The 23,842-nt window shown below is 34.6% G+C and overlaps 1 protein-coding gene and 1 long non-coding RNA gene across 3 annotated transcripts in view; both read right to left on the bottom strand.

Moving 5' to 3' along the window:
* LOC143235407 (uncharacterized) overlaps positions 1–23,842 on the bottom strand; it is a 262,811-nt gene that overhangs the window by 98,262 nt on the left and 140,707 nt on the right. The gene's annotated exons all lie outside the window — the stretch shown is intronic.
* On the bottom strand, positions 11,996–16,215 carry LOC143235405 (transcription factor Sox-11-A-like). Its single transcript, XM_076473540.1, has one exon. It carries the CDS (start codon positions 14,492–14,494, stop codon positions 13,412–13,414), a length of 1,083 nt encoding a protein of 360 aa, XP_076329655.1. The 5' UTR covers positions 14,495–16,215; the 3' UTR covers positions 11,996–13,411.

The following is a 23,842-nucleotide window of genomic DNA, read 5'->3' as shown; positions in this document are numbered from 1 at the left end:
TGTCTTGCAAATCAACAAGATAACGCAGTCCATTTCAAGTTAGTATAATGGTACGTTCTTGGACTTCAGAGGAAAGAAAGAATTTCCGACTGTAGAAGGACGTTGACTCATCGGAAGTATGATTACAAATTACAGAGCAGCAAGTCAACATTCGCATATAAAAAAATCGTTCACAGATTCTATTTTAAGAAGAAAAATTATTCAACACAGCTATCAATTCTTAGATATATTTAAAGTTGATTTGGATAGGACTAATCTAGGTTATTTGGAAACTGAACTACCTATGCTAGTCACTGAAAATTAAGTCTAGGATATATTCTTATAAAACACAGCAACTGTAGACGAGATTAATGGTTTGTCGAAATGCTGAATAGTTTTTCACATGAGACCAAGGGTTCGAATCTGTGTACGAGACAAGAGATTTCATCAGAACACTAAATTTATATAAAAAACTAACAGTTTCTTTTGAATTATTCCATTCTAATGTTTCAGTTAATTTTTTTAAGTGGCATAGAATGACGAAATTTACATGTAACAACTCCCATAATTCTTTCGATTATATCATTAAAATTGTAAAGAACGTAAGTACAGAAATAAAAAATACTCAATAAAACTGTACGTTTTCTTATTAGTTTTGGTTCGGTAAAACTACTGTGTGTGTTTTTAAAGCCTATCTTTATGATGCTCAAGAATGCCAGGGCCCGTGGCCACGAGTGAACGAGCACTTTCCCGCGCTAGGAACCAGGTGGGAAGGGAATGCTGCCCTTGAAAGTCCAATCACTTAAGTAGGTGTACTAGCGTTTCTAGACTCGTCCTGTTGACTGGTGTCTCTTAAGCAAGATTCCATTTCATTACAGCCAAGTCATTGTATCTAGACTGGTGATATTTAGATTGGCAAATCAGTGGACTTATGGCAATTATGTCAGTTGGGATACTGTTGACCCCGTTACTTAAAATTTATACACAGGATTAGCGTTTTAAATGTAGCTAATCTATCAGCGTGAAAACACTAACAGGCTTAGCGGCTTAAAATTCGATTCATGACGAATTCGCGATCAATCGATGTACATTGCTGCCACAGAAAAATGTATGTCTAGAAGAGGAATCATAGCTGATTCAGTACAACGAGATTGTTAAATTATACGGAATCAGAGGACTCATTCTTCAGTTAAGTGGAAAATTTACACAGAAGAGATTTTAGGTTCTGAAGTTGCATCTAAGCTCCATTCGAAAACAAAATTGTCCAAACCAAAAATTACCAATCTTGAGCTTCCCTTCTTTGACCAAACACTGGAATAGTAACTAATACGACACAATGTAAGACAGTTTAGAACACCTGAATTAGTATGTGGAACAACACGGTATAGGAGAGTATAGAACATATGTATTAGTAACTGAGACAACACAGGATATAAGTTTAGAACACTAATATTAACTGGAACAACACATTATAGGACAGATTAAAATCCCTTGGATTAGTAACTGGGACAATAGAGTATAAGAAGAGCTTAAAACATCTGGATTAGTAATTGGAACAACAGAGTATAGAGCAGTATAGAACACCTGGATTACTAACTGGGACAACACAGTACAAGATAGTTTAGAACAATGGATTAGTAACCTAGGCAACACATTGTAAAACATCTGAATTAGTAATTGGGATAACAGAGTATAGAGCAGTATAGAACACCTGGATTACTAACTGGGACAACATAGTACAAGATAGTTTAGAACAATGGATTAGTAACCTAGGCAACACATTGTAAAACATCTGGATTAGTAACAAGGAAAACAGTATAGAACACCTGGAATAGCAAGACAAGATACTATAGGATAATTTAGAACACTTGGATCAGTAACTGAGACAACTCAATATAAGAAAGTTTAGAACACAAGGATTAGTAACTTGTATAACATAATATGAGGCAGTAAAGAGCACTTACATGAGTAACTGGACAACACAGTATAGAACAGTTAAGAACACCTGAACTAGAACCTAAGAAAGCACAGTATTGAAAACCTGTATCAGTAACTAGTATAACACAGTGTAGATATATTATTATAAAACAGTTTAGAACACCTGAATCATTAATCAGGACAGTACAGTATAGAAATTCTATGCTAGTAATTAGAACAACACAGGATAGAATCCCTAGGTTGGTAATTAAGACAGCATAGTATAGGACAGTATAGAAAACCTTGATTACTGACCAAAACAATATAGTGTATAGGAGTTTAGAACACTCCCATTATTAACTGGAACAACACATTTACAGGTAATTCATACCACTTAGATTAATAAGTGGAAAAACACCATATAGAACAACTTAGGATGCTCAGAGTAGTAACTGGATCAACACAGTACAAGACAATTTAGAACACAAGGATTAGTAACTGGATCAACACAGTATGGGATATTTTAGAACACCTGGATTAGTAATTGAGATAACATAGTATAGGACAGTTTAGATCACATGGAGTAATAACTAGGAAAACATAATATAGAATAGTTTAGAACATCTGCATTAATATCTGAGACAACAAATTATAAGACAGTTTATAACACTTCAATTAGTAACTGGGATAACAGAGTATAGGGAAGTAAAGAACAACTGGATCAGCACCTGAGACAATACAGTATAGAACACCTGGATTAGTAACTAAGATATACTACTATAGGACAATTTAGAACACATGAATTAATAACTGGAACAACTCAGTAGACAACAGTTTAGAATACATGGATAACACACTTGGACAACACACTGTAAAACACCTGGACAACATGATATACAACACCTGTAGAGGACAACTTAGAGCACCTGGGTTAGTAAAGGGGACAACATAGGATAGGATAGATTAGAATACCTACATCAGTAACTGGATCAATACAATATAAAACAGTTTAGAACACCTGAATTAACAACTAGGACAACACAGTACAGGAGAGTTTAGAACACTTAGATCAGTGACTGGGACAACAGATTATTGGACAGACTAGAAATCTCAACTAGCAACTTTTACAACAAAGTATAGGACAATTTAGATAATCTGGATCAGTATCTGGAACAGTACAGTATGATACACTTTAGAGCAGTTGAATTGTCTATGACAGTAGAATATAATACACCTGTAATGTATTAAAGTAACCTTTTCCCTCCTGTCACTTCTTATTTTTTGTGTTACAAATTTTATTTTTCGTCTCTTTCATTCTTTCTTGAACTGTGTAAAAAGTTACATCAGTTTATAAGAGAAATAGAAAGGAAAACACTTATCTCGCATCACTATTCCCACTTCTTAAGAAATGGAGAGGACTGCACGAAAAAGAAGGTTATTTTAATAGGATTAAAGTCTAATAAAAACTAAACAAAATTAACTAATGGACAAGAAAATGTATACAGGAAACTCAGACAAAATATTTTCACTAAGTCAGCGGCATCTAACTCTCTTCCTTTTACTGTTTATTCACTTTTTCTCTGAAGGGATGAAAATAGAAAATTAAAAACATAGAACTGGTAACAATGTGATATTCAACACAAAGAGAACAAGGATTAGAGTATTTTGTTTGTTTAACCTGAATGACGTCTTATGCGAACATGGCCTAAATGACCACGTCACAAAACCATACCGCATAGGTATAGTATAGTTAATCCTTAATTTTCAACTAGTAAGCTTGGGGAAGGTAACAAGCCTACAACACCCGTTGCTACAAGTACTTGGAATCGAATAACGGAATTGATTATCACTTTTATAACGCATCCACAGCTATAAATACAGAGCTTATTGAGCGGCGCCATTTTGGAGTCCAGGAACCTTCGACACATTCAGTACTAGGCTCAGCCAGGCTCAAAATGCAAGGTTAAGTAGTATGGAAAAACAAATAAACCATACAACGGTTGCAAATGCTTCTATTAATGTCAACTTCTTAAACTCTGTTGTTTGAAGCCTAAGGAAGGCTTATTGAGCGATAAACCTACTTCCAGCTGTTGGTGTATTATTAGAGTAACAATCAATCCCACTAGAAACCACCTCAGGGTTGCCAGAAATGGACAAAAAGATTCTTAGCAATTACCAGGAAAATATAATCATTTAACTACATTGCTGACCTATCCCACCAAAGAATAAGTACCCCGGAAACACTCCACGTTCAACTTCTCTCGCTTTGCACTTTCCCAGAGAAATGTCTGACAACACGAGGCAGTGCGCCTCCTACTTGACGTGTAACTGTTTCAAAATCTCAGAAAGTGTTACAGTAAAATCTGGACATTTCCGCTAAGACTTAACATCAACGTTGTTGAATCTTTAAAGAATGATGTAAACACTTCCGAAAAAGAAAAACAACGGTAAAATCTAAGTATACATTATAGGGAAAATAAATCTTACCTAAAATTTAAAAGACCAAAACAAAAATATATTTCCGTTAAATAATGAAAAGTTTTAACAATTGACAAGCTCCAGTATCTTGGAAGATCCTGGGGCTGAAAACGAAGGGATCTGAAGAGTTACATCCGTTCACGGTTTTAGTATTTTTGAAAACTCTGGGACATGAAATGAAAGTCTCGACAAAGAAGTCCCTGAAAATAAGCTTGAGGGCATATTTATATAATGACAACCATTTCATGTGCATTATGTATTTTTATGATTTTAGGCTTGTGCATAATAAACAAACCTCTAAGCGTAAAAATAAGATTTATGACTTATCATTAAATGTAGTTCTAAGACAAATAGATAGATAGATGAATAAATATAATATATTTTAGTTCGTTTGTTGATAAGGGGAAAGCTACATAATGGACTATCTGTGCTACGCCTATCACAGACATCAAAACCTGATTTTTTTACTTACCGCTGAGTCACAGGGGGACAGATCACATGTACACGCGAGAGTGGATACAGTACATTAAGAGCAGAAATAATATTTTAACTTTGTGTTCATTACGCCATCATGTTTTATTTGAAAACCGTTTAGGTTTTTAATCTGTAAATAAAATTCTAGTCAAAGAGAATAGTCGATTCATGATCAAAAGAGGACAAGGACCTGATGCAACAGGAATGGATTTTTAGAAAGTCCATTAAAGTTTGTTTCGAATATTTGTGCAAAGCCACCCAAGGGCTACCAGCCATAGCTGTTATTAATTATAAACGTATAAACAAGAGAGAAGGTAGCTAGTTAAAAGTATCTACCGCCAACTCTTTGAATACTCAAATAGTGAGACTTGACAACCAATCTTAGTCCTTTAAACATTTCTATTTCGTTAAGTAATTCTGGATTTTCTGATTTTTGATCTACGAGTTCTTCATTTTGTCCATTTCAGATCTAATATTTTATATTTAATGTTTTAAGCTGTTTATTTGTTGTTATTTGTTTAAATTTAAACTTTGTTTTCTTAATCCTAACTAAATAAACCCTTTTCCATAAGTCTCCAGGTTAATTAGTCGTGATGTTACCTACTTAAAGTGGCACAATCCGGAGTTCGGAGTGGACAGAGCACTAATAGGAGTGTGTGTTTTTCTTATAGCAAAGCCACAAAGGGCTATCTGCTCAGCCCACCGAGGGGAATCGAACCCCTGATTTTAGCGTTGTAAATCCGGAGACATACCGCTGTACTAGCGGGGGGCGCACTAATAGGATATAACTGCGTAGCTTTGCACTAAAACATACCAACTTTTCCGTAATTTCCGTTCCTACTACTGCATTATTGTTTAAATTATTCAATTAAACAAAAACTTAAAATTGTACATTTAATGAGACGATGGTAGTGAGTAAATATAACTTGGTAAAACTGGGAAAAATAATAATGAAATTATCAAAAATCCGAAAAAAATTAATGTTTCCACACATTCAGTCAGGGTTAATTCGACACCGAAATCATGAAATTAAAATAACGCTTGTGAAAAAAAATAAAGTCTTTAGGTGTTCATACATACCTTGTAAAATATTGTTTTGTCTTAAGTAAACAAACAACTGACTTCCAGTTACTTTAATATGGTACGTACTTTGGAAGAGCAGATTTATGATTAAACTACGTCATTCAGATTCAACGAATCAGACGAAAAAGTTTGAGGTCAACGACACTAAGACAATTAACTTTCATTTCGCTGTACATTAGTACAAACATGAATAAGTAATAAGTTCGACCTATGCTATGACTTGAACGTATTTGACGGATTTATTCGATATTTTTCACTAACATCCATTTCTATAAAAAATATGTTGAATTATAAAGAAAAGGAAACTTACAAACCAATTGGTTTATAGTTTAATGTGGGTGGGTCGCTTTTATATTTTTCGTTTGTATTAAGATAACTTTCATTTACTGTAAATCCTCATGCTTGTCTCCTACATAGAATCGACCATTATTTTCAAACGTCAGTGACGTCTACCGGAAGTAACTCCATTTCTAGCCTTTAATTGTCCAATTGCTGTTCTATTACTTATGAGATCAGTGAGTTCATTTCCTGTCCACTAGTAACAGTAATAATCACTTTTGTTGTATTGTTGTAAAGAGCGTATGACTTGTCACGTGACGTAGAATTAAACAATGTAGACATAGTTTATTTCTTGTCCGCTAGTAACAGTAATAATCACTTTTGTTGTATTGTTGCGAAGAACGTATTACTTGTCACGTGACGTTTTCTTGAGCAATAGAGACATAAGCCGTTTCCTGTCCACTAGTACTAGTCATAATCTCAACATAAAAAATGTGGTTATCAGTATCCTGTTACGAACAACAATAAGAGAAGACTAGCTCTTAATATTTAGTTGTACAACAATAAGATAAAACTGAAGCTTAGCGTTCAGTTCTACAGCAATATGAAAAAGAAAAATACATGGTTATCAATGTCGAGTTACACAAACAAAATACCTAAACTCTGACTGTCAGTATCCGTTCACTCAGCAGTAATAATAAATATAGATAATCTGATTAACAGTATTTAGTTACAGAAAATAGATAAATAAAGCCTGGCTATTAGTGTATATACAATATATAATGTATAAATACCAGTGTTCAGTTACATAACAATACTGTATTTAAAAAGCACGAAGTCTGTTTTTAAAATTTATTTATACATCTACAATATGTCAAGCTTGATTATTACTATCTTTATCACAGAATACACATAAGAAAAGTCTGGACCACTATGCAAATTTTATAAAGTGTATTTACGATGATGTTATACATTAGCACATTAAGTTTGCCTTTTATTATCAAGTAAACAACAACACGGTAAACATTGCTGTTACTATCTAATCACACATGGCTGATAATACCTACCAAAATATTTCAAATCTGAAAATCAGTATTAAGAACACAGAAAGTCCGGTTGATCTTGTCCAATCATATAGACGGATACAATAAGACATACGGAGTGAGTCATGAATACATATAATAAGTAATTGAAGGGAGAGAACAGTAAAATATATAGAAAAAGATAAAGAGCCCAACCTCGTTCTTTAATCTCAGACCTACACAAAATGTCTTTCCTTTCTGTACCACTATCATGGAGAGGTTTAAAGTCTAGTGCACCAACAAACACATAATATAAAGTTTGTTAAAACGGCCGATTCTGTTTCACCTGGCTCGAGTGACGAGAAACAAAAGTAAAAAAAAAAAAAGATATCTTGATAGAGCAAACAAAAACTGAATTCAGATGATAACAAGAGAAAGGTAGGAACAGCCAGGCCTCGTGAGAGACTACGTAGTAAACAAACTAATAAACGCAAACTACGCCAGTTGGCAAGCAAACAACAATACGTTCTTTTTGCAGTCAGTCACTGAGGGTAGGGGTAAGGTTAATTTATAGTGTTAATATTAGTATTAAAAACCATACTTCTAATTACTGTTTCATTCACTTCAACTGAGAAACATACAAGAAATAGCATTTCAAATCCATGTTCTATCAGTTATGCTTCGATAATCCAAAAAACCCTTTGTTCACAACCAAAAACCATTAGCTAAACTAGATACGAAGTCACACATAACCCCATTTTCAATGGTACTAAACCGTTACTCTATACGTTTTAAACACCAAAAGCCGGAATATAATGAAACCAAACACTGTTCTTTGAACGTGAGTCAAATCGAATGTAGTTCTTCTTTCACTAGAAATTAAAATGAATCTTCCCATGTGTTCTTTCATTTAGAGAAAAAGCTGACTTAGGAAGTCTTTCATCAGGCGTTGATTGAAGAAATCCTTCTTGAAATAGGACTCATATTTCTTTTTCAGCATGAGTTAACTGAGAAGTCCTTGAAACAGGATCAGATTTGTTTTTTCAGCACGGGTTCACTGAAGAAATCCTTCTTGAAACAGGACCAATTTGTTTTGCACGGGTTAACTGAAGAAGTCCTTCTTGAGAGAGGGCTCACATTTCTTTTTTGAAAACGAATTGAGTAACGAAGTCTTTCTAGAGACAGGAGTGAGATTTGTTCTTCAATAAGTATAATATTGAAGATACACGTTCGTTGACAAACTTAGTCTATAGAAGTTTGCAGTAACACGTGGTACAAAGAAATAATTCATCCGAAGGCAACTGGAGTTCACCGGAAAACGGATATATAGATGTAAATATATCCGTACAAAAGACAGACCAGTTTTTATTATGTGTTTTACCCATTAAAGTAACACTGTCAGCTCGGAAAACAAGTCTGGTTATTTAAACATTTTGTTCGATTATTTCGAAATGAAAAGTGTGGTGTTGAACATTTGTAATAAACGAAAAAATTAGCTGAGTTAAAATGTGAGGTTTAAACCAAAAAATATGTGAAAAAAATATTACTTTATTTACTGTTTAATAATCTTACTTTATTTGTGATTTCTACCACAAATTTCAGGCCTATTGTTTCTAATTCTTCTTCATTTTTCGGCGTTATACTGTAATTTTTAAAATAGTAATATGCATCACAAATAGTATTTCAGAGAATCTTTTGTCTTTTATCATCCAATCAAAACGAAGAGTTCCGACAATGAACGAAAAGCTTCTTGCGCAGACTTGTGGGAGGTACAAAATAGCTTTTAAATAATATGTTTACACGCCTCTCATTCTTAATCTTAAATATAACAAATTAAGAAGAACATGAATAGAAAAAAAGATCTGCAATTGGCGTGATTTGAATCACAAATGCCATTCTTATTGGTAGCTTTAAATATAATTCACTATGCAATGTCTCTTTTATCATGGCTAGATGGTGAGGACGATCGTGTAGTAATCCGAGGGTCGCAGGTTCGAATTCCGTCACATCAAAGATGCTCTCCCTTTCAGCCTGTCAATCCCACTATTCGTTGGTAAAATAGTAGTACAAGAGCCTCATACTGCTAAGTTATGGATGGCTAACGCAGATAGTCCTCGTGAAATTCAAACAAACACATTCTGTTACATGTGATTTGGACAAAGATAAAGCATAGACTCTATTAGAGATCTATGGGTTTAGAGCACAACTAATTTCACTGTTTTCGTACAAACCATTTTTAATTTTTATGATCGAGGTTTAAAGGATTCGCATTGTTTATATTTTTTGCATGTTAGGCTAAGATAAAACTTTACAATACACAATAAAGTATATGTCTCTTCTACGAATCTGTTACAACACGGATGCAAATATTTAAAGCCATCTTTTGTACAAAATAAACGAGACAGGTGATTAAACACATTCCACAGAGCACAAACCGGGCATTTCACTCAGCAACTTGTACAGAATGGAGCATCATTCGAGTAACGTATATTTCTCATGTTTTATTTAACTTATCTTTCGATCAGAAATGAAATCTTGCGCGCCATTCAAACTTTCCTTCAGTTACGGAAAATGTATAACGCAGAAACGTTCTACATTGATAAATACACGATACTGAACGCCCTGTTACGTTTTACCATGTTGCTGTTTCTTACAATACACGATACTGAACGCCCTGTCACGTTTTACCATGTTGCTGTTTCTTACAATACACGATACTGAACGCCCTGTTACGTTTTACTATGTTGCTGTTTCTTTCAACACACGATACTGAACGCCCAGTTACGTTTTACCATGTTGCTGTTTCTTACAATACACGATACTGAACGCCCTGTCACGTTTTACCATGTTGCTGTTTCCTACAGTACACGATACTGAACGCCCTGTCACGTTTTATCATGTTGCTGTTTCCTATAGTACACGATAGTGAACGCCGTGTAGCATTTTACCATGTTACTGTTTTTCACGACTCTATACCAAAATGTATAATACTGTTTTAAACTGACAGACTAGAGAGAAAGAACAGAGCCAGTCAAGCATGAACTAAAACTTTGAAACGTGCGTCTCTATTACCAGTTTAACGACACACCTTACTTCTTATAATTCACAACAGGTATTTCTATCGAGCAGTTTTCTTACAATCAAGACCTCATGTCATTTAAAACTCGTTTAACTGTAAACTTATCCGCAAGTACAGCCTATAGATGGAACTACTTTATCAATCTCAGTAATATAATACTAAACTTAGCTCAAAGTTCACAGTAATTTAACTAAGACGTTTGAAAATTAGCTGAGCTAAGAGAAATTCGTGGTCTAGTGGTTAGTATGCCTTACTCTTAATACACGATTCGAGTCCCGTTGCGCAAAGAATAAAATTTGCGTAATAAAAAATTTGAGGCCGTTGTTTGTTTTATTAAAAGTTTAAAGGTCAAATCCCACTGTTTGATTTACAGTAGCCGAGAAGTTGGCGGAGATGGTGCTTTTAGCCAATTTAACTTATAATCTGTTATTTCAAAAATCAGGAAAGATTAGCGCTAGGAGATGGTGTGTGTGTCATATCAACTATAGAGCAAACTATTTCAGAATAATTATATGATAAAACTGACAATAATCTAGAAAGAAAACTATTATAGGATTTCACTTTACCCTTCCATTTATGCAATACTAAGCTTATCTTGCCGAATAAGTTAAAGTATACAATGTGTTAACTGAAACGATATTTTTTAAAATCATTTACTTACGAGAAAACAAATTAAGCTTTACATACAATTAATGTAATTTGTAGTTGTTACTCAAATTTAATTTAAAATAAAAAACAATAACACTAACTTTAGTAACTACGTGACAACTGATTGTACTTAAAAAAATATTGTGGTTATATATATAAAGTTGTGACAGTTGTACTAGTTTGATTGTAAATTAAAAACTCAAGTCAGATTTAAGGAAGTCCCCCAGACATAAATATTCTACGCATTGCATTTAGTGTAATATAAGTTGTTCGTCACAAATTTAGGAATTACTTTTAATTTTTAAAGAAATTTATTTTTTATCTAATTTATTTAACGTACGTAGTATGCCTTTTCGTTTAACATTATTCTGAATCTCTTTAGGTAACGTGGTATTATACCTTCGTACTAAGTCAAGTATATAAAGCAAACGATAAGATATTGTTTGTTATGCGTATCTATGTTTCGTTGTTTTTGTAAATACGTTAAGATACTTCGCTTAATTAGTGAAAATCAACAGTAACATTTAGTTTGCACAGCTGTTTAACCAACACTTTATTTAGTTGATTGAAAGATAAGTTATCAAAAAGTAACACAAATAAAATAAACTCCACACTACCGATGTAATGGTCGAGTATACTATGTACAAGTTGAGCGATTTGGAATGAATTCGCTTGCAGACACACCTTGAAAATCTTTTTTTTTTTTCTGTAATTAGCAACTAGTGAAGCATTTAAATATATGTCTAAATGTTTCTGGTAAGTTTTCTAACAGTTAATACCGTTTGTTAACATGAAACATCTATTAAAAATCAAATGAACGTGGACATTGTCACTAAAGTTGAGAATTTAGGCGCTTATTTTATGTCCTTCATTGCAAATTCTAAATGAAAAATCTTAACTGAAAGTCTTTAATTAGAAATAAAAAAAATGAACACAGAATATAGAGTACCTAACTTAGTCATTCAAAGATTTTCAGAAAGCCAAACTGTATACAGTCTTATTGTTTTAGATATCAAATAAACGACACAGGACACAATTTTGGCATATAAAACATCTCATTTGTTTCTACTTAACAAATTATAATACATATAAAAATTGTCGTACAAGTACAGTGTATTTTGTTCAAGAAAATTCTACATACAATTTACTACATCATACAATCAGTTTCCCTTCGCCAGTTGAATTTATAAATAAACATTATTTCAAGCAAATGACTACGGCTAATTCAGGCCATAACATTTCAGAGTTAAGAAGTACAGGACGAAAAATTAATAATAAAGTAAGGCCTGAGTTAGGCCTTGTACAAACATTCATTGACCTAGGCTATACGAATGTGTTAAATAAATACTTTGCCATCTGCAGCTGAAATCGTTAAGACCAAGAGTTTCCGGTGGAGTTGTATTTGTTAAGCTTCAGCTCATACTCCAAACATTTTAAAATAATTAATAAAAGTTGAAGAGTCTATCGTGTTAATTTTTCATACAAAACTATTGAGGTATTAACGACTAAAACGAAGGCAAATGGACTTACAAAGTCCAACTGTCGGTACTGCATGCTATGTTTAAAGTACAAAATGTAATGGCCCCTTTTATTCGCTAGACGCCTTACATACAGCATCGACTTTTTTTGTTTTTTAAGTATAAATATACAAATTCTTAACCATAGTAATCCAGTAATCAAAAATGATAAATTGCCTCACCTTATAAAATTAAACAAGATACATTTGAGCTATGTACAGTATTGTACACAACGGTAAAAAAATGTCTTCAATCGAGACCAAACACTTTTTCATGGTTTATCTACAAAACCAAATAGGCCACAGTAAGAAACGAAGTTAATGGAGAGAGTTAAGAAAATAGATTTAGTACAAAACCACATACAAGTGTTTCCATTATTTAAATAATTAAGTATACATGTGAGTAAAGCCTTACGTTCGTGTAACTTATTACGTACAGCGAATGAGATTTTTGCACTAGAAAAAGGGTAAGCCTAAGTAATAATATGCATACACACACACACATAAGCTAAATAGAAAAAGGCTAAATCACTTTCATCAAAATTCAATAAGAAACCAAATATTTGATGTGTAACACTAACAAAATGTCTTGAATAATAAAACAAGAAAAAACTTAAAGTAGCACTAACACTTACGTTAGATTGTAAAATATAGTAAGAATTTTCGTTCATGTGCATAGGTTTGGTTATAAACAGTGCCATTGTGCTATGTAAGAAGACCGAATAGTTTTCGTTGCTTATAATATAAATATAATTCCTCTCACAGGCAACTTCTCAACCACACTACTACACCTACTGCTTCACGCGAAAGGTATATTTATATAAATCCCGCGGTTCAACCCACGATCCACGAGAAACATCTGATCCGCAGGGAAAAACAAGGGCTTGGCAGAACAAGTTATGTGAAGCGATATTTTGCAATTTTACAGTGCGGCAGTTAAATATATGAAGAAAAACTTGTGTCAAGCCAATCCTCTCCCAAGATATCGGTCACTTCTGAATTCTGGTAGTCTGGAAACTCGAAGTGGGAACTAGAACTAGAACTACCAGTTTCCAAAGCATCAAAGTCCGTCAAGGGTGAAATGTTCAAGCTTCCCATCTCTTGAGACCACGCCGAGGGAACTAACAGCACTTCAGTTAGAGTGTCAAGATCGACTAGGCTGTTATCAGAAGTACTACTACACGAGTCTACAGTGTCAACTGGTTCAGGTTTAACACAACTTGTCGTATTCTCTGTTTTAAGCAAACGTGCCTTGGTATTTTTGGCGTACAGATTATCTTCGTACAAACTAACATTGTTACTCTCCGGAGAAGACGGATCGTCCTCTAACGGTAAACAAGGTACTTTTGCGGGAGGAGTGAGCTGGTTCGCAGATAAAGGAACCTGCTTGCTGTGTCTAATGCTGTCTTTAAACTTCTTGTCGATGGTGAGTTTGAGCTTGAGGCGATTATGATTTATGCCAACATTAAGCACTGGAGTGGCCGAGAACACGGTAGAACCTGACAACTGAAACCTCTGTTGTTTAGGCTTACTACCGCCCTTTTCTCTGGCAGACTTATGTTTCATGGGGTTCTTCTTTTCAGGCTTAGGAGATTGTTTAACTTTCTTCCTTGGTCTGTATTTGTACCCCGGATATTCTTGCATGTGAAGAATACGCAGTCTTTCGGCTTCTTCAATAAATGGTTGACGCTCTTCATCAGTGAGTAGCTTCCATCTTTTCCCAAGCTGCTTGCTAATTTCCGCGTTATGCGTATCGGGTTGTTGCTCACAAATCTTACGGCGTTCAATCTGACTCCACACCATAAATGCGTTCATAGGGCGCTTAATATGGTTGGCTGCTTTTTTACACTGTGTGGCATCTGTGTATGGAGTACGAGAGTTAGTGGCCACTTTTAAAGAACCAAAATTTAATTCCCCACTCGCTGATTCTAAGCCTAACTCACCGCTACAATAGCCCGTATCATCGCTTCTCGCGGGTGATGTAGCCATCGTTACAGAAAGTCTGTTGTGCGGCAACATATATGCAGTAAGTCCAGTGTTTGTAGATTCCACTAATGCAAACCACAGTTAAACATACCAAACCAAAATATAATAAAATCTTCAGGTATCCATTAAAATTACAGTTAACATATACTGTACGTATTCACGATGGATCCAGGAATAATTCTACACCTAACACATCACATCTACCAACCGTCTGCCTTGATGGCTGGCAGATGAAGGTTTTTGAAAGTGCGTATGGTGACATCACATTCACGCCGTCCAATAAGCTTCAAGGTTAGCGCTCTTGTATATCTCAAGGCCTATCTGCTCTGCGAACCGGAACCGGGAGTAGGTGGAGCTAAAACATATTAACATAGAAAGCGAAAGCTCGCGCACTACGTGTATTCTCAGTTGGCACTCACGTGGCCATGAGGTGGAAGTGTAACACGGAGGTTATCTTTCAACAGTACGTTATATCCTGGCTTATAATATATTATACATGTTAAATTTCATATAATAAACTTTATGAAAGTGCATTAGCTGAATTTCAGAGGCTAAGTCTGTTGTTGTTTAAAGCTGAAGATGGTTTTAAACATGACACAAAACATACTATGCGTTGAATTCGTCAAATATCCCAGTTCTGACCAATTTACTGAAATAGCTATGTACTTTCGTTTTGTATTAAAACTTTAAGTAGCTTTATACTTAAGTAAATAATTAAAAGTTATGGACAAAATAATGTTTTTCTCTCCATATAACAATTCATCACAAAGAAAGATTAAGAATTACTTCCAGGTTAAGTGTTTTTAATAACGTTGAACCAAAGAACCCAAACTAATCTGTGCGTAGTATTACTACATCACATACGTTTTTTGCTGTTGTTGAGACGGCTATAATTCAAGAATATTTATTGATAATTCGCTCCAAGAATTGTTTCGTCAGACAGTGATTGTCGGGCAGGAAATACTGTATCATTGGCCCTGCGTAAACGTGTCTGAGAGCACGTGCGAACTCTGTAAAACCCTAGTGTTCATCAAACCCAAAACGTCGGACAGTCAACCAATGATGGACTTGAAGTGCATCCGAGCAACGTACTAAAGGAGTGAAGAACAGGAACTTGGAAAGACGCAAATGACAACCTTGTGTTACCGTCATGAGAAGAAAGGATATTGTTACAGGTCTAGCAACAAATGATTCTAAAAATGAAGAATATTATATATAGTAAATACACTTATTTATCAACTGTGGAATGGATTTTTCTAATCTTAAATATATATATTTTTTAAAATATAAATCAACGTGAAATTATTTATACTGGTGAATTTTCAACTCTACTAATACTTTTACAAGTGAACATACAAGTCGTGATCAACTGAAACACTAAGAACCCTCCTGGGTAAATTAATGATAAAAATTATTCATTTGAATCTTGTGCCCAAGTAAGCTGAGGAAAGATAAAAGTAGTTGAAAGATTAATTTATAAACAATTATCAAAATCTGGATGAATGATATGACTAAGAAGATATTTCACGTTTCATTCATTTCTTTCACAGTAAAAACGTCACTGTTTTCAATTACATTGTTGGGAATGATTGTTTCTACAATTTCATTATTTTTATTTGAATTGTTTTACTCTCCTCCTTCTGGTGGCTCAGAGGTAAGCTTCGAGTTTTATAACGTTCAAGGTTCGATCCTTGCAATGTGCACATCACCAATACCCCACTGTACAGCTTTACGGTTATTAATAAACTTTTTTTTACATTTAGTAATCGTACAGAATATATTTGTTTTTACTGTGTTCTATTTTTTTTCTTTTTTCTTGTGTACAGATATTTAATTTATCCGATATTATGCCTCACACTGTGAAATCCAAGCGACAAGTTTGATCATTGTTGCTAATGTAAGGCCCGGCATGGCCTAGCGCGTAAGGCGTGCGACTCGTAATCCGAGGGTCGCGGGTTCGCGCCCGCGTCGCGCTAAACATGCTCGCCCTCCCAGCCGTGGGGGTGTATAATGTGACGGTCAATCCCACTATTCGTTGGTAAAAGAGTAGCCCAAGAGTTGGCGGTGGGTGGTGATGACTAGCTGCCTTCCCTCTAGTCTTACACTGCTAAATTAGGGACGGCTAGTACAGATAGCCCTCGAGTAGCTTTGTGCGAAATTCCCAAAACAAACAAACAAATGCTAATGTAAAGGTTGAGCTGTATTTGATGTAATGGTAAACTACAGTCGTATTTTCGAAAGCGACCTCTATAAAGATTAGCTAAAATTGGTCATATATTTGATTTTCCTCTCTTACTTGAAATAAATAATTGAAATATTCTTATTAATCGATAATTTCTTTATAAGCAATTAAACGGGCTAAAAGGGCAGGTAAAAAACTTCCTAGGAATCAGGTATAGCTATACCTATACTTCAAATACTGACCAGATGGAAAACAATAAACAGTATCCACCGCCATATAGGCATTATCTTGCTCTTTGAACTGAATAACGTAATCGATTGTCACTTTTTATAACTCGCTTCTCAGCGTAACGATTGAGAACCGTCACGTCTTGAACGCCAGACTCTTCAACAAGCAGCCCGGCACGTTAACCAACAGATTGAAACACCCGCTTTGTTTCCTAGCTTAGCAACCCCTTTCTTCCCCCCCCCCCGCAAACTATAATACTTACAGAACATGTGATGTAACCGTACTCAGAGCACAATGAAATAACACACCAACCAAAATGATTACTAACGGTAATTGTTCTTTCATACTCACTTTACTACTGTATACCTTTGTTGTAGAGTTTGGTTTGTTTGTTAGTTTCAGTCTTATTCCAGAAATAAATGTTAAAGTGTATTAAATAAAGAGCATTTTGATGTAGCAGATATAAGAAATGAAATAATACTGAAAGCATTTATAACTGGGTCGTTGCCAGGGAATGGGTGTTGCAAACAAACTACCTTTTTAATAGATCACTGATAAACATTAAACGTACAATTCGACAAACTAGATGCAGGTTTACAGCTCAAATATCCTTATCGCGCTTATTGGAATAGACTAAACGGTCAGCTAGCTGTCTCGTTCTTCAGACTAATGTGAATAAAGTAGAATCATACTGTTTAGCTGCTCGTGGATCAGCGACAAGTTTGGAGACACACGGTACAGATAGGCCATTGTCTATCTTTGCGCTCAAAAAACAACAGTAATAATAAAAACAATAAAAAACGTGCTACACTGTACTAAACAGCCAAGTGTTTTACTAAAATATTACGTCCTGGTCATAGGTGTTTTATATTTTCTTTTATGCTGGGGTAACTAAATATGATTCAGAAAGCTGTGTGTGTTCACACCTACGTACTTCTGCCAGTACGAAACGATGTTTAAACTGAAGGACTCATATGACAGTACGTCTGTCTTATATATATCAAACTATAAAACAGTTATTAAAAGGGGAATTTACATACGTGTACTTATAATATATAGACAAACTATTTAGTGTCCTGTTTATTTTTAATATTTGTTTCAACGTATGCTGTTTATCATCAATTTCTCGTTATAACACGTGCAGTATTACGTATACATACCGAGGAAACATGCGTTAAAGAAAGAAAAATATACCTCGTGCTGCTCGACACTCCCACACGTGCCAGGTACATAGTGTTCTGAAGTAACTGTTTCCTAACAAAACTACATGTAATAAGAAGTAAATTAGTGAATTTATTAAAGCCAGAGTATTTTACATAAAAGTTTAATTAAGAGTTGGCATTTCTCTTCTTTTTAAGGTATGTAGATAAACAATTTGTTTCGGTTGTTGTTAAACGCAAAGCTACAAACACAATGAGCCATCTGTGCTCTGCCAACCACGGATATCAAAACTTAGTTCTTAACGTTGTAAACCTACAGACTTACCGCTGAGACACTCGAGAAGCATAGATGTACAAAGAAAGAAAGAGGTGAACAGAGGGAGAGAATGATAAGGTTGTAGATGGATAAATAGAGAGAAATGGGCAAACACATGGATAAATAGGTTTCATAAAAAAAAAGGAAAAAGAAAACTAAACGGAAAGACCAAGAACACAGGATGGACCGATATATTGGTTGAGTGGTATGAAAATTGGCGGTATATATAAAAAGTAAAGTATGGAAACAAGCTTTAAGTATTCGAATGTGTCTCGCGCGCAGTGTAAAAATAAATAACGAAAAGAATCATAGCGATTTTTGAAAGTAAGAGAATCCCTGTTTCAAAGCAAACAGAATGTTGTTCTAGATTATAAACCGTCAACTGGATCCTGTTGATGTGATGAAAATGATTACTTAACGTCAGCACTTGGTGAACAAGTGTAAACAATATTTGGACACGGACACCTTAAACATACCACATAAATTATGAATAATGCGTTGACCGTTAAACGGGTCCTGCGTTTCTTTTCGCTGACTAATCTCCCTCGTGATGGGCACCTGCCAGGTCCTGCTTCCGCTCCGTGAAATAAAACAGGTGTCGTTTAACAATGCGTCCTGCTGATGCTATTGGCAACTGAGGTGGTTGGCCAAGGACGATATGTAAGATTGAACCGGTTTTGATACAAAAGTTTCATTGTTTTAAGTGTGTCCTGATCACGAGTAAAACAAATAGGCATTGCCTTCTTGAACTAAAAGGTCAAGGGTCAATGATACTTCTCAATTTGAAAACAACTAACGTATGTGGAGGCCAGAAATGAGTAAGTGTTTAAATTTCAATCTATAATTATGAATTGTTATACTTTTAATGTGCGTATTTCTAAAAGTATAAGCCAAGTTTAATGCCCAGACACGATCATTAACTTGATATTTAAAACAGGCAAACCTCATAACATAAACAGTAACGTATTATACTTTCATTGTTTTGTTCTGAGGCGCAATAATAATAATGTTCTGTAATTTAATTGTTACAACCCTTGGCAATAAAAGCAACAATGCCAGATAAATTGTTTGTCAGTGTCTCTAGCAATATGGAGAATAACATTATATGACTTAATTATTAGAATCTTTTGGACTACAAGACATAATCCCTCTCGCTTACACAGAAAGTAACGCTATAAATATAGATAATCCATCCATAACACAAATGTAAAATTATCTACTTTCAGTTTCGTTTTTAATGTTTGTTTACTGATTAAGTATAGTTTAACGTTAAAACTTCTGTATTTCAGAATAATTGCACCAGCGCTTGAAACGTCCTACTTGTAAAAAATGTAACTTGTAATAAAACCTATCTACTGTACCGCTTAAAACTGTACATATGTGTATGTTAGAACCACGCATAATTATAAAATGACTCATTTCACATTAATAATAACTAATAAAATCATAATGTAAAAGAACTAAAAAGCACAGAAACATTGGACTATTGTTTTTCCATTTTAACACAGAAAAAGTTTTTAAACTCCAAAACAAGCGTCACGTGACAGGATTTGCCAGTGGAACAAAAACCAAATGCAGCAGCAACGTGATAAAATCTGAAAATCTATCGATTTGGTTAACAACATTTTAAGATATTTATTTGTTTGTTGCTTGTTAAGAACAATCCTATAGGATGAACGAGCTATCTGTACTCCCCCTTCCCCCCGTGGCACAGCAGCATATACTGCGGATAAATCGGATTAAGATACCCATGGTGGGCAGAGCACAGATAGTCCAATGTGCAGCTTTGTGCGTAACTCCAAACAAACAATATGTGGTGTGCTTCCGGAATCACAGTTCTGCCATTGAGGGAAAGAGGGGGCTGAAGCATTTCAGGAGAAATGTGTGATCAACGCTCCAACAACAGAACGACTTTCATCAGGCTCTAGTTATGGTTGTTCGGCCGAAACCGTAGGCTTTTTTCCTCATTTACTTGCACTAAAGTTAAATTTCTATATCCGAACAACACTCAACACTTGTACTTAACTTTCGGTAAAAAGAGGAAAGTGGATTCTTGTTGTGGGCGTGATAAAACGAGGGAATTTTAAGGTTTGGAATATAAAGTTTTAAAGGTTTTCTTTATCTCCTGATAACCATAATGCTACACAGTAGGTAATTTTTGTTGCTCCTACCACGGTTAACAAAACCCGATTTTGAACCTTCATACTTAACTCTTAGAAACTTTGGGAGAATTTTGAGCATGACTGAATCTACTATTTAAAATATGTCTGTAGACGACTAATGTAATTGATTATTTCAGCCACATACCAACTCATTGCAACCAAGGTAGTCTTAACGACATTTCGAGTGTTCCCGCTTTTAGATTCTAAATACTTATATATGTATACATATATAGACATATATGTGACGGTCAATCCCACTATTTGTTGGTAAAAGAGTAGCCTAAGAGTTGGCGGTGGGTGGTAATGATAGCTGCCTTCCCTCTAGTCTTACACTGCTAAATTAGGGAAGGCTAGCGCAGATAGCCCTCGTATAGCCTTTTGTGAAATTCAAAATAAACAAACACTACAGTGATTTCCTGATCTCAAATCTAGAGAGATTCCGGCAAAAATCAAACAGTGAGTGACATTGTTTAAACTTGTAAAAAATTGTAATTATTTCTAGCAGAAACCCACAAGATATTTACAGCCAAGTTAGTATCTTTACTGCAACAGTACGTTTTTATATACAGGATTTCTAGAATAATACAAATACTTCTTATTGTAGACTGAAATATATAAGCCTACCAATCTTAAGCCTAATATCAGTTAAGCTGTTAAGTATACGGCCAATATATTATAAAGAAATTAAGTAGCACTGTAATAACACTGTAAAATATGTGAATTTTTTGCTTTAGTTTAATTAGGGCTGAACTTTAGCTACTTAATACTATCAATAAATAACTTTAATAAAGTTATTCTAAGATCTATCGTTAAACCTTTTTAAAACCTTTGATAAGCTTTTAGTATATCTACTGAAGTGTGTTTACATGCGTTGAAATTAAGTGCGCGCAGGTGAGTATTTAGATAGTAAAATAAGCAACTATTTTCAGGACAGACAAAACTGAGTGTTCTTGTAATAAAACTCATTGCAACATCACGTTATTTGTTAGTTTTCTAACGTTCCATATCAGAATAAGTAAGGCCAAGAAGACAACCATTGGGTTTCGATAATTTTTCATAAGAAAGGCTAGCTATTGTTAGGCCTAAAAATACGGAAAAAAATCGTTTGGGGGAATTTTGTAGGTTAGGCGACTTTTGTACAACAACGTCTAATTTAAAAATCATCACAAAAACGATAAAAGTATATTTAGTTTGTGCTGCTTTTTGTAAAATGTGAATGTGCTAAGTAATAACAGGCCTAAGTCATAAAACCTTCCATTAAAAAAATTATAATAACACAAATATACTAGTTAGTGTTTTGAATCGTAAGTCTATCAGTTCCACTCCACTTCTACATAATAATAATAAAAATAATATAATAATATGTGACCTCCAAATAATGTGTGACCTCCAACTATCACTTAAAAGAGGTCAACGGCTAAATATAGTCCTTTTTAGCGAGGACCCCTGTTCGGACTTAACCATTAGACGGGGAACTTTGTTGAAATGTAAAAACACTTCCCTTCCTCCTGTATAGTTTCCGACGGTACGTTTCGTTTACTGATAATCAGTGGTCATTTCAAGGACTTACAAATGTCACGCTGAGAAACGAATATTTGTTTCTTCCGAAAATTCGCGCAAAGCTACGTGAGGGTTATCTGCTCTAGATGTCTCTAATTTTAACTGATAGACTAGGGGTGGGCAATTCCATGGCCACTGGCCACATGTTGCCAGTGGATAGCACAATCGTGGCCAGCTCGAGTTTAGGAATAAACTTTTCCCACCATTTATTTTTTATCGCAAATTTGGTAATCAGCAACTGCTTGACGTCATCACTAATGTCGCGCTCTTCATCACTGCCACAGACTCCGCCCATTTTGCAGTCTGGCTTAGATATTTGTTATCGAGTGTGCGTTGTTTTTCATGTGCTTGTAAACATATTTTTATTGTGTAACTTTCAAGCGTTTAAATATATTTTGTTTTTAATCCCACAATATGGATAAGTGGAGAATTCGAAAACGAAAGAATCCAGTTGATAGTGAAAACCTAGAAAATAAAGACAATTTAATTTATTCTGGCATCACTGCCAAAAAGAAAATGACGCGTGACTGGGAAAACGTGAAACGAGAGTTTAATGAAAGTTGGGAGTTGAAACTTGTAGTGATTGAAGCAAATAATAAGTCAGTGTGTCTTTTGTGTAACAAAGTTTTTAGGAATAATAAAGTATATAACCTTAAGCAAAACTTTAACAATTTTCACAACGAATTTGATATAAAATTTCCAGTTGATAGCAAAAATCGTATGAATGAAATTAGCCGTCTGAAAGCACAACTTCATGAATAAAAAGGAGGCCTAAAAATATTTTATCATCGATAGAACTAGTTACGTTAGCTAGCTACAAAGTAGCTTGGATTCTAGCTCAAAAAAAGAAATCATTTTTTGATGCTGAACTAGTAGAAGAAATATTGATTGTGATCATTCAAGCTCTGTTGGCGAATTGTGATTTAAAATTAAAAAACAATAGTCTTCAAAAGGTAAATAATTTGCAGTTAAGTCGAATAACAATTGTCCGCAGAATGCTAGAGCTAGCGAAAGACGTAGGAAATCACCTGCTCGAACAACTAAAAAACTGTTTGTATTTTTCTTTAGCACTAGACGAGTCATCAGATGTTAGTGACACTACACAGTTGATATTTTGGGTTAGATATGTAACTTAAGATCTTTAAGAGAGGGACGAAATTCTTGGCCTTTGTGGATTACGCAATTGAACATGTAGAAAAACATCTTTGAAAAATTTCTTTAAATGTCAAAAAAAACTCAACCTGGATTTTAAGAAACTACTTTCTATCACAACAGACGGCGCTTCCGCCATGACTGGGGCGAAATTAGGATTTGCTTCTCTTTTGAAGCAGCATTTAATTGAAAATAATGTGAAGTCCACGCCACCATCTTTCCATTGCATTTTGCATTAGGAAAGTTTATGTGCTCAAATATCTAAAAGTGATGAATTGAAACATCTGATGGACGTTGTAAAATCGTGAAGTATATTAGAAGTGGAAGCTCTCTCATCCATCGACAATTTGTTCAATCTTTGAAGAAAAGCAGTGACTGTACTTTTGATGATCTTACTGATTTTGCAAATGTAAGAGTATTTTGTTCAAAACGGTAAGACTGAAAATTTCCCTGAAGTTGAAACATGGCAGTGTGATTTGCACTTTCTCTGCAACATGATGGCTCACTTGAATAATTTGAATACGAAGCTTCAGGGAAGAAGTAAAATAATAAGCGAGCAATCACAGTTTATTCGTGAATTTCAGTTAAAGCTAAACCTCCTTGCAGAACAATTACAAAATA

The sequence above is a fragment of the Tachypleus tridentatus genome, chromosome 12 (genome assembly GCF_004210375.1).
Source record: "Tachypleus tridentatus isolate NWPU-2018 chromosome 12, ASM421037v1, whole genome shotgun sequence".
In the NCBI taxonomy this organism is placed as follows: domain Eukaryota; kingdom Metazoa; phylum Arthropoda; class Merostomata; order Xiphosura; family Limulidae; genus Tachypleus; species Tachypleus tridentatus.
The sequence above is the reverse complement of the archived record's forward strand: the minus strand, read 5'-3'. Positions and strand labels throughout refer to the sequence as shown.